Source organism: Pocillopora verrucosa, chromosome 4, assembly GCF_036669915.1.
Source record: "Pocillopora verrucosa isolate sample1 chromosome 4, ASM3666991v2, whole genome shotgun sequence".
Taxonomy (NCBI): Eukaryota; Metazoa; Cnidaria; class Anthozoa; order Scleractinia; family Pocilloporidae; genus Pocillopora; species Pocillopora verrucosa.
The window spans coordinates 21,617,510-21,632,465 of record NC_089315.1 but is presented as its reverse complement, the minus strand read 5'-3'; the positions used below and the strand labels follow the sequence as shown (position 1 = coordinate 21,632,465).

Here is a 14,956-nt window from a genome sequence, read left to right as displayed (position 1 = left end):
AAACTTTTCACTCATAAATTTACACTCTATTTAATTCAGAAAGAAAAAGTAAGCTTTCTGTTTCTCTTTTCTTATTGAATAAAATTCACCACGCATTAGTCTTAGTCGATGTGCCTCGTTTCGAGCGAAAGGCCGTTTTAACGTATTCTGCAAGAATAAGTTTCCTGTTTTCAATTTTCGGGAAACTTTAAACGCAATTTTTAAGATCAGTTTTTCCGATCGCAATTCATGACCAGCTCAGTTCATCTTCTCTCGCGTTCTTAACTTTCCATATAAAGCATTATTTTGTAAAGAATAAGAAAGATGGTAAGTTTATTATGATAATCATTATTTATCTTTTTAACAAATTGCTGCCCAATTAGCGTGAAGCAGATTGATGGTAATGTCGTTTTGCGGCCTAGCGACCGCATTTCTTCCTGCAAACACTCAACTCTCATAACATAAAACAAAGGGGTGCCAAAATATGTTTATGACGTTGGATATGTTATAATTTGTCCAGTTATACCCTTCTATTTGATATTATTCTCGCACATGAGGAAAATTGGATGTACCCTGACCCAAACAATCAAGGAGAAAAACTGCCGTCGACGAGATATACAACGAAATTTTATTGTATAAAACGCTCCTACATTTTGAACCGATTCCCATACTTCGGCCCCGCCTACCTGGAAATTTCACCAGAATTGCGATCGGCCCTGAAGGATGCGCACAGAAAATTGATTCGAGCAGAGCTAGGCTGTGGTGAAGTGTGGCAAGAAACAGTTGTGATGTGAAGTGGTTTTCAATTGAGTACCATTGTCGTTGTCGTTCTTGTATTACTATGTCTCCTGGTTCGCATCAATTTGAAGACAAATCCTATAACACGAAATTAATAGCAAAAAGGGATCGTTTGTAAAGTTATTTTAACGTTGATAAAAATACGAATCAAATATTGTTTCACACTAGATAATGTATGTAGGTCTTGGCTTTCGTGGCACCCATAAGAAAATACATAGAATTAGACATTTGATGCTATTCTGGTTTGCAGATTTAATTAAAGTAACCGAAGAAGTTACAATTCATAGACCCATTCTTTCTTCCTTTCTCTTTTTCTTTCTTTCTTTCTATCCATTTCTCATTCATAACTTCTTCGGTTACATTCATTAAATCTGCAAACCAGAGTAGCATCAAACCATGTCTGATTGTCCACCTGGTTGCCGTGTGAACTTTAATATATTATACATAGAATTGTTTGCTATTGCAAGATCTGTAAGGAATGTGGGCAACACCTTTCTCCCTGATTTACGCAGTAAACTAAAGTAAAACTTAAACTTAAAGTAAAACTTCAGTAGATGCTGTTCTTTGAATCGGAAAATTGCATTATCTCATACATTACAGCGGTAATTTTTTTCCCTATGTTCTTGTTTGCGAGATTCTTAGACTTTGCTAGTGGGTTATTCATATTTTAGCGAGGGAAAACGTTTTTCAGGAAAATGTTTAACCTGGCGCGAATAATAATTTTCATCGATGATATAGAAATGGCATTGGAAGACGACTGAAAACCCATACAGCCGTCAAGCAACCGACAATGCGACGGACGTATCACTGCTATAAAAAAGGCAATACAAACAGAATCACAGGGGCCATTTAACAGCGCTTGATGTTTAAAGGTGAGAGTGTGTCAGACATGGTTTGATGCTACTCTGGTTAACAGATTTAATTGATGTGAGTGTGTGTTTTTAGGGGGACTTTTATTTTTTTTTGCCGCAAAAGCAAAATTTTTTAGCATGATAGTCGAACCGGCCTTTCGCTTGAAACGCAGCATATGGAGAGAATTCTCTAATGTATATAGTTACCAACTAACTGTAGAGGACCGAATTGAATTATCGTAAAATTCTCAGAAGTCGTGACTCGAACTGTACTCAAGTGTTGGGTTATTTCATTGCACTGTAATTGGCCATGAATTCAAATAGGGGTCTTAGTTTTGGAGTGTTTTTCAAAAGCGAAAACCTGAATCCTGAACCAGTCTTTCGAGGGGTTTTAGTCTTCGAGGGGCCTTTGGTCTCAGGTCTTAGCTTTCGTGACACCCGCCATTTTCATTGGTGACGTTACGGTGTCGTTTTTGTGTAACTGTATATAACATACTAAGCTACCGCTATCCACATGTGTACAAAATTTCCAAAATGGCGAACGCTCTTCTGTGCATAAGGACATGTAGACATCTTTTAGGAAGACCAATTTCTCGGTAAGTGTTCATGTGATCAGATAAAAAATTTACGTAAGTTAAGATGATTCATCCCTACGAATTTTGTGCTGCAAAATTTGCTCATTCTTTTAAATTCCACCTTATTTTTTCACATTTAATATTGTACATATTGTGTACGTTGCACTCATTTTTACACCGTTTAATGGAAATTATCATCCCACTCTAAAATTGTGTTATTTTATTTACGAATAGAATTCCAAGACGCCTCAAGCAACACGGTATTGAAAAAGAACCAATGCAGTCAACAGTTACTTTTATAACAGACTTTAAAGATAAAGAAAGTCTGATCAACTCGCCGCCTTACGTTATGTCATACAGCACTCGTGGTTTTACTGTAAAGGATATCAAAGTGTTTGGCTCTGTTGTAATCTTTCCCTCAGCGTTTTACCACTGGCGGGTAAGTTACTTGTGACCCGTGATATGAGTAGGTTCATACAGAGAGAAGTGAAGTTCAAGTCAGTGCTGTGGTCTGAGGTCTCTATCGTTTACAGCATAGTATCACACCCCAGATGTACCACCCCAAAAAATGCCCACAAGGGTTTACAAGGGTGGGACTTATGATCTGTTAAAGGATATCTGTTTTTGAGATGTTTTCTTAAAATTATCCATGGAGAATTTGGTGTTACTTCTCCATATACCTTTTGTTTCCTGTTTTAGTATATCCATTTAGAAATCTCTTGTAATGCTTAACATCTGATTTGCTCTCACCAGTGCGATTCATTCACAAATTGCACCATTTTATGGTCTAAAGTGCATCTTTTTCCTAGCCAATGAGACAGCTATAGCTAATCAAATTTCAAGGCTTGTTTAAAGAGACCAATCAAATTGTAGGAAAATGAGATCAATAAAATATTTGTACTGACTAAAAAAACCTTGAGCGCTTGAATTTTGGGATTTTGATATCACTGTTCAGGTGCTGTAAGAAAACCATAAATTTTGTCATAATTTTGAATGACACTCCACAAGCCTGGCATTGATAATTTCTGAAATTACACTCTGTCATAATTTTTGTACACAGGACCTGGCAAATGATTATTTTGATAGAAAAGATTCAGTACAACCTTATGAAGGCTTCATTTCTCTTCTAATGATAATTTTATACTGGATTCTTTTGTGATAATAAAAGTAAGCACTGTACTTTTAAGTAAAGAAGTAAACTTTTTCTTTCATGTCAAAGATTAAAAAACCAGAAGATATAACAGCTGACAGTCTGACTCTTTTTACAATAATGGAACCTCCAATAGGTTTGTATGTTATTTCAGTTTTGTGTCTCAAAATTTTCTATGCGTAAAAACTTGAACTGTAGCACATTCAAAAAAGCTGCAAATCTCATTGATTCTGTAATTGTTTTCTAATTTTTTTCTTCTGAAGTACTAGGTGATTTTTTTTCCAAAATTCAAATTCCAATATTTGAGCAAACCGGGTAGGTTTTTTAGTGCTCTTTAGCTGCAAGATACTTTCACACCATTTTGGACTGTACCCTCTCTGATCTGCCAGTTATCATCACATATCTCAAGTTGTGTAAGCTGAAACCAAAAGGAATTCCAGTTTGTATATTATGAATAGTTTATATAAATTTTCCACTAAACTCTAGTGTATTCTTGTAGAAATTGTGGTTGTGGGAACTGGAGAAAAGATTATACGTCTTCCACCAGAAATAAACAATTATATGAAGAAACACAATATTCTTTTGGAAGTTCAGGATACAGTAAGTTCTTTTATCCATGTTATCAATTAAATTATAGCTGGACTCTTAGCTAGCAACATCTTGCTCACAAGAAAAAGAATCCACAGTTTATCTGCAGTTGTTTTAAAATTATTTATTTCAGTTCCTTTTTTTTTACAGCACATAGATTGTGACATATGTTGATTAAAGAGAGTGCAACTCTTGATGGGGTACCCATCAAAAAGAAGCCTTGGTAAACATACATCTTTCTTGAAATCCATTTGAAATAAAAGTTTTTGTTTAAATGCAAAACAGTGAATCATTTGGAAATACTGTACACTATTAGTCAGTCAACTCTCTCTTAACTGTCACTTCCTGAAGACTGAGATATCCTTAAAATGGATACTAGGAGTAGCTCCCTGCTACTTAACCTCCTCAGTCTGTCACTTTATAAGACTTAAGATAAACTGATCCCTATAAGATGTCACTGTAATGGAGATCTTAAGCCTGGTTTTCAATAGTGATGCAAGCACAAATGTGAGTATAACATCTCCTATTTTGCTGTGAAAACAGCCTTCACTGCAAGCATAAGCACAGGTACAAGACAAAGGAAAAATTCTGATCTTTGTGCTTGTGCTTGTATCAAGCCTGTTTTCATGGTTAAATGAGAGCTGTTAACTTTACATTTGTGATTGCAATCTTGCTTTCATTGCTAGTGAAAACCAGGCTTGAAAGTTGTCATGGAGAGAGTTGATTCTTATGTCTTTCCTTTGTAGCCTAATGCAACTGCAACATTCAATTTCCTCTTGGAAGAACAACGGCTGGTCGGAGCAGCTTTCATCCCACCACAGACATTGAGGGAAGACTGATGATTGTTTCTCTCACAGTCATGTGAAATGAGTCACTGAAACTGGCGGCACAACATTGGGTCACAACAGTTACATGGAGCCTTTTAAAGGACCAGAATGATGTAGTCACTGAAACATGGATGTAATGTGACAAATTTTGAAAGAGCCTAGCTGCTAACAGGGAGACAACTCTACAGCGATGATGATAACATTGTCAAGAGTTAGCCATAAAAATGAATACCAAGACCTCCAAGAATGTAAATTTAACTCTTTTCTGTGCCTGTGTGATTCTACCTTGATGGCTTAGTATTCCAACAGACAAAATCAAGGATAAATATATGTTATTTACCAGGCGGAAGATCTATATGGAATAAAACTGTGTCCAGGGTCTTCAGTGCCCTCCTCTGCATGTGACCATGGGCTGTACTGAAGACCTTATGGACTTACTGATACCTCTAAATAACTTTTTAATTTTTTCTATTGCTCTACATTTTTCCCTTTGGTATAGAAGGTGTGGAAGAATTCTAACCCTTGGTCTGTGTTCTAATAAGCTGAATTGGTTATGAGTACAATCAGATTCAAGAATTTGAGATTATGGCTCATTGAGATGCTCCAAAAAAAATAAAGTTAAAAATTTCCCATACTGTTCTTGTGTGTATTTTTTCTTCTTTCGTGAAATGATTTCCATCAAAACCACTCACCAAAAATAAATATTGAAAGATCCTAAATTTGTGGTGACCAATCTAAGATTTCACCATTTATTCTGTCAACACAAATGTATCACATTAAAACATTGACAAACACACCTTAAAATAAATGTCAGTTTACCTGTCATTGTTTCCTGTGGAAAATAACAACAGCTCAACAAAATGTATAACTTTTTTTTTAGTTGAGAGAAAAAACTTCCTAACTTTTTTTTAATGTCACACTAAATGTGTGCCTTGAAATAACATTTTTGTTTTTGCAATTTGATGTCTTGGTTGCTGAAAATGGAGAATTTTAGCAATTGGAAGGGTTTGGTGTTAGATTTTTACCTGATCCAAAGCCAAACCTCTCAAACACTGGCCTTTTTTTCTCTTTTTTCCTTTTTTTTCCTTTTTTTTTTTTTTTTTTTGCCATTTTCAACTTAAAGAAAGAATGGCAGTACACAAAAATTCAGATTTGGTTTAATGTTAAATGTAAGTTTTCATCATTAGAGATTGTGATATTATGAAACCAGCAATATTTTATTAGCTTACATCTGCCAATGTTGCACTCAAATTGGCAGGTTTGAAAAGATATCTCTGGGAGTTTTTAATATTCCCCTTATACCTGCTGAACGCAAAATAGCTGTAGTCAGGCTTTTGCTAAGTAGATGTTGATGTGAATGCTTCTTTAACTACGATTCTGACTCTCTACTATTATCCATTCCAATAATCAGATTAGAAGAGCAAACAGTGAAAGGAAAAAGAACATTCAGAATCTGAAATTTCACACGTACAGCCCAGTCTGTCAATACTCCAATGCTTGTTCAAAGCGTTTATTATGTCAAGAAAATAAGGAAAGTAGCGGAGACCCAGTAAGGGAGAGCTCATCGGCCTGATTCCCAGCTCAGGATTAGGATGTCCTGCTGAATAAATCACTAAAGAAGGAAGACAAATATTTATGTTAAAATAATTAAAATCAATTACTATTGATTGAAAATATAGAGACAAATTCTTCCAAGACTAGACTGATGTGTTTCGGCGATATTCTCAGATTTCATACGCCATATTTATAATGACGAGATTTTTCAAATTGTTCACATTTTTCAAAAAACGAAGAGAAAACCATTTACCTAGTTTACAAGCCCACTTCCTGACATAGTTTGTGGTTTTCAGCAATTTGTCAATGATTGTTCGGAAAACAAATATTGAAGGAATATTTATATCAACTACACAGCAGTGGTATGTCTCGTCAGTCATTTTAGACCAAGGGGTGTCATATAAACCGAGAAAAAATACTAGCTCAACTTTCTCATATCGTGCTTGTTCCCTACTTCGACGAGGTTGACAAAGGCCGAGTATTAGCGAACTTTTACCTGGGTGTAAAGGAAAAGGTGGGGACATATTTCTCACTTGACAGTGGAACTTTTGAACTCAGAGGAAAGCCTCACATTTCGTTGGCAAGCTACTGATTGGTTTTCCTCTAATCACCACTGAGATAGCCAATCAGAGCCCGGGATTTTCTTCCCGCTGAAGAATGTTCATGTTCACTAAAGTTTATAATCGAGAGCCGCCTTCGTCTGGCATGTGGGTTGTATCAAATATCACAAAAATCCCCTCCACAGCGTAACCGTAGATTGTGAGCACAACACAAGAGGGAACATGGAGATCCACTGTCGTTCCCGTTTGAAGGAGCATATGAATAGTTTTTCATTTTTGGTGAGATTTCTAGCTCTGTTACTGTTTCTTCGAGGGGCTGGTGGACAGTCTCCGTGTTATAACGAGATCACGAAAGCTCCCCTCAGATGCATGCCTTCTTTCGAGAACGCTGCTTTCAATAAAGCCGTTCGATCCAACAACACTTGTGGGAATCCTCCGAGCGTATTTTGTGTTCAAACTGGCGTAACCTCGCCCACCAAAGAATGCGAAATTTGCGATGCAAAGCAGGAACAGTACAGCCATCCCGCAGTTTACATCACTGATATTAAGAACGATCAAAATAGAACGTGGTGGCAGTCTGAGACGTTGCTTGAAAACTCGGACAAACCCGTTACCATCACTCTCGATCTTGGGAAGACCTTCGATGTATCTTATATTAGGATTCGTTTTAGATCACCGAGGCCGGAGTCGATGGCAATTTACAAGAAAACCAGCACTGACCCGAACGCTCCATGGATTCCGTATCAATATATGTCAGCTTCGTGCGAGAAAACATACAAAGTGAAAACGAATGACATTGTAAGGACAAACCAACAAGTGTTGTGTACGAATGAATTCAGCAGTATTTCTCCTCTTACTGGAGGGAACGTGGCTTTTACAACGTTGCAAGGTCGACCGGATAACCTCAACTTCGATAACAGTCCCGAATTACAAGACTGGGTAACAGCGAGCGCGATTCGTATAGATTTAAATCGAATGAATACATTTGGAGATGAGATGTTTGGTGACATTACCGTGTTAAGGAGCTACTACTTTGCTATTATAGATTTGACAATTGGGGGAAGATGTAAATGCAACGGACACGCTGCAAGTTGTAGAGAGAAACAAATGCCCTCGGGAGATCTTCAGTTGATGTGCATTTGCGACCACAACACAACAGGAGTCGACTGCGAAGAATGCCATCCGCTTTACAACAATCGGCCATGGGCTAGGGCCACTGAGAACAGCGCTAATGAATGCATCAGTAAGTAAAGACATTTTCAATTCAGTCTGTTAATATTTCTGATATTATTCTGATATTATTCTGATATTAGTACGAGTCTGTGGTTTTATTAAAAAGCAACTCGTATTTACTAAATTTTGGTTGCTGCGTCTTTAGGTTCAAGTAAAATTCCTGGACGCCCTTAATGAATTTAATCTCTCGTTCGATCCAGAATTATTTGCTGTTGACCTAAAAGACATTGAAACAGCTTGACGATATCTCTCACCGGAAGTCTGCAATAGCTCGGTAACGGGCTTTTTTCGCAATGAAATGAATATTCAACAAAGGCCCATTTATTGGGGTTGAACGTTTTACATTTGAAGAACCACTAAAAGAAGACTATCTCTTTGATGATGAATTAGAAGTGATTCAAAGATAACAATTTATGAAGTATAAATTACTTGCTAAAGCAATCGAAAGTATTTTATCCTGTAGTAGTAAATTGCTTGTAATTCGAGTCTCACTTGATACCGTGACGAACTTAGCCTATATTAAAGGATACCCTGCAGACTACTCCGATGTCTTGGAAATCCAGCGTCTGGCTTTCCTTTTGAAGGACTAATCTACTTGAGATTTCTGCTGTTAACACCGCGGATAATCCCAGTTTCCGTATGAGTAATACCACTGATATACTTACGCAATAGAAACTGCAATTTCATACTTAGCATAATTTACAGACATGAAGAGAATGGAGTGGATGATTAGATATGTTTCAAGAGCGGTTGAAAGATCAAAGCTCGTGTGATGATAGATTTAGCAGCCGGTGGCCTCAGAATTGATAGAGGCTGCTGAAAATGATTAGATGGCTGCTGTAAATTCTCATAGTGGTCTTTTCATGTAGATGTAAGTTTTTTGAGGGTTGAGGGAATTAGAGCATGCATGATTTTGAACTAAATTTTTAATTTATTTTCTCCGACTGCCAGATTAACCTGAAATCACGTTTCCTTTTTTTCTTATGCACAGAGAAAAATTCTTGGAATTAACAGTTATACCAATGTAAATTTTTACAAGTATGCAAACAAAATTGAATGTATATTTAGGGGAAAACATCACAAAAAGCGCAGGTGTATCATGTGAAGTGTTCAAGATTTTAAAGTGTTTTTTTAATTAAATTTTAAGCACATAATGTAAACCAGTTTTGTGGTTTCTTGATTAGATTACCTTATTTCACACGGTGTTTTTAAAAATCGGATCAACATCCTGTGGGACTGAATTTTTCTTTGCCTCCTTTGGTGTGGATTATAAAAGACATTCAGAAAATACAAAGATGTTCTGGCAAATTAAATTTCTTCCTTCTTTTGGTGAATATAATATAAAGAAGTTCTAATCACTAATGCATGTAAGAGTAACATTATATTTCCTGGTGAAATTTGAATTACTATGAAGATGCTGGCTAAATATTCAACAATTTTTTTGCCAAAGCATTCAGGATGGACATCTCAAAAGTTAGGAGGTTTTGGACTGAAATGGTTTTTGATGAGACCAATAAATTGATGGGTCAACCAGTTTCATGGTTACTCACAATGGATATGCATGTTCTCACAGAGGGGAATCAATGGGATCTATTTTTTACTTATCTTATATCAAAATAAGTGTCACATGTCTTGAGGAATTTGAAGTTTAAAAGCAATTGAAATTTACCAGCAGGGCTATTTTGAAACGTAGGTTACTAGGCACTGTAGTACTTATTCAGTGTTGATTATTTTTACATGTCTCTCTCTTTCTCCAGAGTGTGACTGTAATGATTTAGCAGACAGCTGTGTGTATGATGAAAGTCTTGGCTATGGACGATGTGAAAACTGCAAGAGAAATACTGCTGGCCCTAAATGTGAACGGTGCCGTGACAATTTTTTCCGCCTGACACCATCTGATGACTGTCAGGCATGTAACTGTGATCCTGTGGGCTCAGCTTCATTACAGTGTGATGCAAAAGGACAGTGCACCTGTAAGCCAGGAGTAACAGGCATCAAATGTGATAAATGCCAGGCAAACTTTTTTGGGTTTTCACAGACTGGTTGTAGGTAAGTCTTCTTGTTAACTATCACTCTTACTTGTTTTTACACACTTAATGTAATTCTTGTTTGAAAAAACCAAGTTTTACCATATGGTGTTCTTTGAAAAACCAGTGATGGATACATACAACTCATTGGATTGTTTTATCATATGATACGTGCAGAAATTTGGGAGTTGTGAAATATTTTTCCAAGCCCTGTTGTGGGGTTGAAATTTACAAGCAAAATGTTCACCCACTTGAGTGTTCTTGATGACCAACCAAATCATGTCTAAAAATGGAAAAGAAATGAAAGATCAGGCCAATCATTTCTGTCCATATTTTAACCCTGTTCTATTTTGAAATACAGTGGCATATTTTGCATGTTCATTTGCCCTGATATGGTAAAATGAGATACTAGTGGAACAATGAGAGCCTTTTGTTTCCTTTGATGATTAACTCATGGAAGTACTGTCTTTATCTCCTTGATGTTGTTTATATTATATTCCTTTCCTCAAAAATGGGGAAAGCGTGTAAATGAAATCAACATGTCATGATTGTAATAAATAAGGCATAAATTTCTATGGAAAACTAAGCCAGTGAGCTGAACATCAAGCTGATTTTTAAAAAATTGAATTTGTTTTGAGAAAAAAGGCATGTATGCTCATTTCCCATTTAGGCACATTGATAATTTAACATAATACCTTCTAAGAAACACTCTTGAAAATGCTGTTGATCTAAACTCAATGCTCTAATATACCTTTTTTACAGTTTTTGAGGTACTTTTGATGGGTTGGGAAACTCATTAGAAACCATGAATGTTAAAATCGTTATGAAGAGTGATTCTGAATGTATCCCGCAAGTTTAGAATTATTATAAGCTTCATTTGCTAGCCAAAGGATTTTTTTAACACCGTGCCAGAACTTAGAACGGTGCCCTAACCAGAGTGTCAGAATTAATTTTTATTTATCCCTTAGAATTTATAGTGCTTGTTTCCCCACAGACTGTGTGCTTGAAGGGTGACAGAGACCTGAACCAATTCTTGTGAGGGATAGAGACTTTCAAAGACATAACATTTGTAACCCAATACTTTGCACGTAATTTTTTTAAAAAAGTTATTTACCATAACTCTCCTTTAAGGGCTTGTCAATGTGACCTTGAAGGAACAGATCCAAGCAACACACAATGTAATGAAAAAGGAGAATGTTCTTGCAAAAGGAATGTGATTGGTGCTAAGTGCAAAAAATGTAGGACTGGATACTTTGGATTGGAGAGTTCCAACCCACATGGCTGTAGACAGTGCTTCTGCTATGGACATACCAATGTGTGTGATAAAGCTGAAGGTTACGCTGGAAGAAACATTTCAAATGACTTTACCAGAGGTTTGAATGGTTGGACTGTCATCAATGAGCAAGGTACCCAAATTTGGGAATTAATTGCAAATATGACTGGAGAGCTTGCAGAATACTATTCTAGTTCCCAGATCCAATTTATAGTACCAGCCAAAACAACATCTATTTAATGTAAAGTCAGTGTATCAGCATCCTATCTGACATTTATCCTTGAAAATTGTGCAGATTCAATGGTATGTCACTAATTGCCAATTTTACAAGTTTATGCTATAGATATGCAACAAGGGGTTGGATTGTTGAATGCATTTACAATTAATTTTCTGGAAACTTTCATGCTTTGAAATAAAAATTTTTGTTTTCAATACATATAACAGAACCGTTGCACAGACAAATTATTGGTTACCCGTCACAGAAACAAGGTTGTCCCTTACCACTTCTCTGTCTTATGCACATTTGAAAAGGAAAGTTACCAGACCTATAGCAACCAAATGACAGACCTATGAGAGAGACCATTTGGTCAAATTGGGACAAGTTGCACCAAGCTGAGGCTATTTGAGCCTCTATCCTTTGATTTCATTTATTTATTCTTACCTAACTATTTTCTAACTATTTATATTTTACCATGCATTAAAGTTGTTTAGTTCCCGAGTACCTTCAAAAGGGTTAACAATCTTTTTTGTTTGAGATAAAAAGAGTTATTTTTTGGTTTTCCCCTTTGCCTCAGAGGAGAAGGCAGCATTTTATTTTCTTTGTGAATATTTTATACTTGAGCCTTATTTGATTGACATTTAACAGGTAGGGATGTTACTGAACAATATGCAGTTCACCATGTGAGAGAGGGTCATATCAGTGTCACAGCAATAGGAAATGAGGTCCTCTATGTATCAGCACCAGCAATGTACCTTGGAAACCTTCGCAGTAGTTATGGTCAGCTCTTTGGTTTCTCATTTCGTGTAGCAGCTGTGGAGGGGGTTCAAGTGGAACCAAGCGATATCATTTTGGAGAGTGAGGATGGAAGTCAAGTATCTGCTAGGCTTAATATACAGAACAACCCAATTCCTAGCACTGACTTTCAAAATTATGTGTTCCGTCTACATGAAGATCCTTCTCTTGGTTGGGAGCCCATGCTTAAGGGGTTTGACTTTCAAAAATTGCTGACTAATTTGAAAGCTATCAAAATTCGCATGAATTATGGCCCCCAAGGAACTGGCTTACTTGACAATGTTTTTCTGGAGTCAGCAATCTATGATCCAAGGACAGCCCCTGAATTGCAGGTGCCTTGGGTTGAAAATTGCACCTGCCCAGCTCCTTACACTGGTAAAAACTGTGAACAATGCAGTGTGGGCTACACCAGGCAACAGGGTTCAGATGATAAATATGGCCAGTAAGTTTTGTTTAGTGATGTTGTTGGCTCTAAACATACTTGTTGGTATCTTGCATCTTTTTTAAATTAAGCACCCTTTCCATTTTTTTGTTTTGTTTTCTACAAAGTTAGCCTCTTTGGTTGTGGGCAAAGCTACTGTATCATCACCTTTTAACTCCCTGAAGTGATTAACATGTGATGTCTCCTTAAAATATCCGTAGTTTATTCAGCAAACTGATTATGAGAATACTCAAACTTATTAGGCACAAGAAGTTATCTTGATCTGACACCAAAATCTCTTAGCTAATTTACAGAGAAATGTGAAGCAGCTGGAGGGGAGAATTAACAATCAGATCTTGAGACTTAAAGGGTTAAAGTACCATGCTAAGAGTATATAAAATACTGTAATAACTTCAAAAAGCTGTCATTTGTAGGGTTAAAGTAATTCTAATTTTGTTAGAGCAAAGAGGTTACAGGTGGGGCAGTGAATGTGTGGCAACCCAACATTATTGGTTCCTAATATTTTTCTTTGTTTACTGGTGTATCAGAGTGAGTAATACACAGTACTGATAGAGACCTGTAAATGTGCTTTTAACATTACATATACACTAAACACCTTGGAAAAGAAGGGATATAATGAACACCAATGTAACAATTTCTGGAAGCTGAGCAGCACTTTGAAATGACGAAGCTTAAGTTTGTTAATGGCTTATGGTGAAAGTGGATTGAGAATTTGATTTTAGAATATTTGATTTTTTAATTAGTGGCCTGTAACCACTAAAAGGAATATTGACTGGATTTCTTAGTTCCAAACAGTTCAAGACAGTTAGTTCTCCTCTTTTGATTATTGAAATTCTTTCCTCTTCCAGGTGTATTCCATGCCAGTGTTATGGTCACTCAGACTCTTGTGATCCAGTGACAGGGGTTTGCAATTGTCAAGACAACACTGAAGGTGACAACTGTGAGAAATGCAAAGATGGCTTCTATGGAAACCCAACTGAAGGAAATGAAGATGATTGCAAGCCTTGCCCCTGTGTGTTTGGCTCCCGCTGCATTCAGATTGCTGAAAGAGTTGTTTGCACAGACTGTCCTGAAGGTCACACAGGGGATCTGTGTGACTTTTGTCAAGATGGTTACTATGGTGACCTTTTAGGTTCATCAGTTGGTTGTCAGAAGTGTAACTGCAGTGGTAATATAGAGATAAATGCAATTAAAAACTGTGACTCTCTCACTGGCAAATGCTTGAAATGTATTTACAACACTAGGAATGGTCCACTTGAGAGATGTGAACTCTGTGCTCTTGGATTTTTTGGAAATGCTACTCATTATCCAAAACCTCAGTGTATAGGTATGTCTCCAAGAGGAAAAGTTTTCAAGTAAATGATCTTATTAGTATGGTGCATTAGCAGGATGTGGCTAGGATAAACAATAATCTTATATTCATTAAACCATTGATATCAGTGACAGTAAGCCTTTATCATACTCCCCCCCCTCAAAAGAAAAAATATCTGACAAAAAACTGGTGTCAAGCTGCTAGGGACCAGGCACACTAGAGCTCATTTTGTTTGTTTAAGTGATCAAAATCTTTCAACAAGTAGCTAAAAATGAGTTTGACCTCCACTTTGAAACACTTACCAAATTTTTACCTGCCTGTCAATGTCCTACCTCGTTATCCTTTTAACATTGAAGTTCTGTTTCTGTTTTTCTTTGAGGCTATTAGCCTAAAGTAGTTGCTACACAATTAAAATATTATTGATACTGATCCATTTTTTCACTCTATTCGGATTTGTCTATCTGTCATTTGCAGAAAAGTGTTTTTCCCTAGGTTTATGAAATTCCTGTCTCCATTCCTGGGGCTAATGATTCAGCTGTAGGAATTTCTTGTTACTTATTAATACTTAGCTGAATCTCAAATTATTATCTTTATTTTTTTCTATCCGCCAGCTTGTGACTGTTACACTCAAGGCACTGTGAGACCTCCTGACCACGACCCCGAGGATCCCCTCCCTTGTGATGACAAAGGCAAATGTGCTTGCAAAAAAAAGGTTATTGGAGACAAGTGTGATAGCTGCCAAGACACCTACTGGAATGTGGGCTCAGGGAATGGT

At 36.7% G+C, this 14,956-nt stretch overlaps 2 protein-coding genes across 2 annotated transcripts in view; both read left to right on the top strand.

Annotated features, from left to right (window-relative positions):
- Positions 1-2,156: 2,156 nt before the first annotated feature.
- LOC131778790 (NADH dehydrogenase [ubiquinone] 1 alpha subcomplex assembly factor 3) lies at positions 2,157-5,394 on the top strand. Its single transcript, XM_059095239.2, has 5 exons — positions 2,157-2,224; positions 2,438-2,642; positions 3,423-3,489; positions 3,853-3,953; positions 4,688-5,394. The coding sequence occupies exons 1-5, from the start codon at positions 2,163-2,165 to the stop codon at positions 4,778-4,780; spliced, it is 528 nt and encodes a 175-aa protein (XP_058951222.1). The 5' UTR covers positions 2,157-2,162; the 3' UTR covers positions 4,781-5,394.
- A 1,638-nt stretch (positions 5,395-7,032) lies between these two features.
- LOC131778736 (laminin subunit gamma-1) overlaps positions 7,033-14,956 on the top strand; it is a 14,252-nt gene continuing 6,328 nt past the window's right edge. The window contains exons 1-6 of the mRNA XM_059095183.2: positions 7,033-8,125; positions 9,873-10,164; positions 11,274-11,548; positions 12,281-12,869; positions 13,718-14,196; positions 14,793-14,956. The exon at positions 14,793-14,956 is cut by the window's right edge and continues 151 nt beyond it. Of these exons, the coding sequence (XP_058951166.2) occupies positions 7,105-8,125; positions 9,873-10,164; positions 11,274-11,548; positions 12,281-12,869; positions 13,718-14,196; positions 14,793-14,956 (2,820 nt within the window). The 5' untranslated portion in view covers positions 7,033-7,104. The remainder of the gene's footprint in view (positions 8,126-9,872; positions 10,165-11,273; positions 11,549-12,280; positions 12,870-13,717; positions 14,197-14,792) is intronic.

What these genes read in the sequence shown, in the direction of transcription:
- LOC131778790 (XM_059095239.2), top strand. Translation starts at nt 2,163, where the DNA reads ATGGCGAACGCTCTTCTGTGCATAAGGACATGTAGACATCTTTTAGGA. An exon ending in TTAGGAAGACCAATTTCTCG is followed by an intron (nt 2,225 to 2,437) that starts GTAAGTGTTCAT and finishes ATTTACGAATAG; the next exon opens with AATTCCAAGACGCCTCAAGC. An exon ending in CAGCGTTTTACCACTGGCGG is followed by an intron (nt 2,643 to 3,422) that starts GTAAGTTACTTG and finishes TTCATGTCAAAG; the next exon opens with ATTAAAAAACCAGAAGATAT.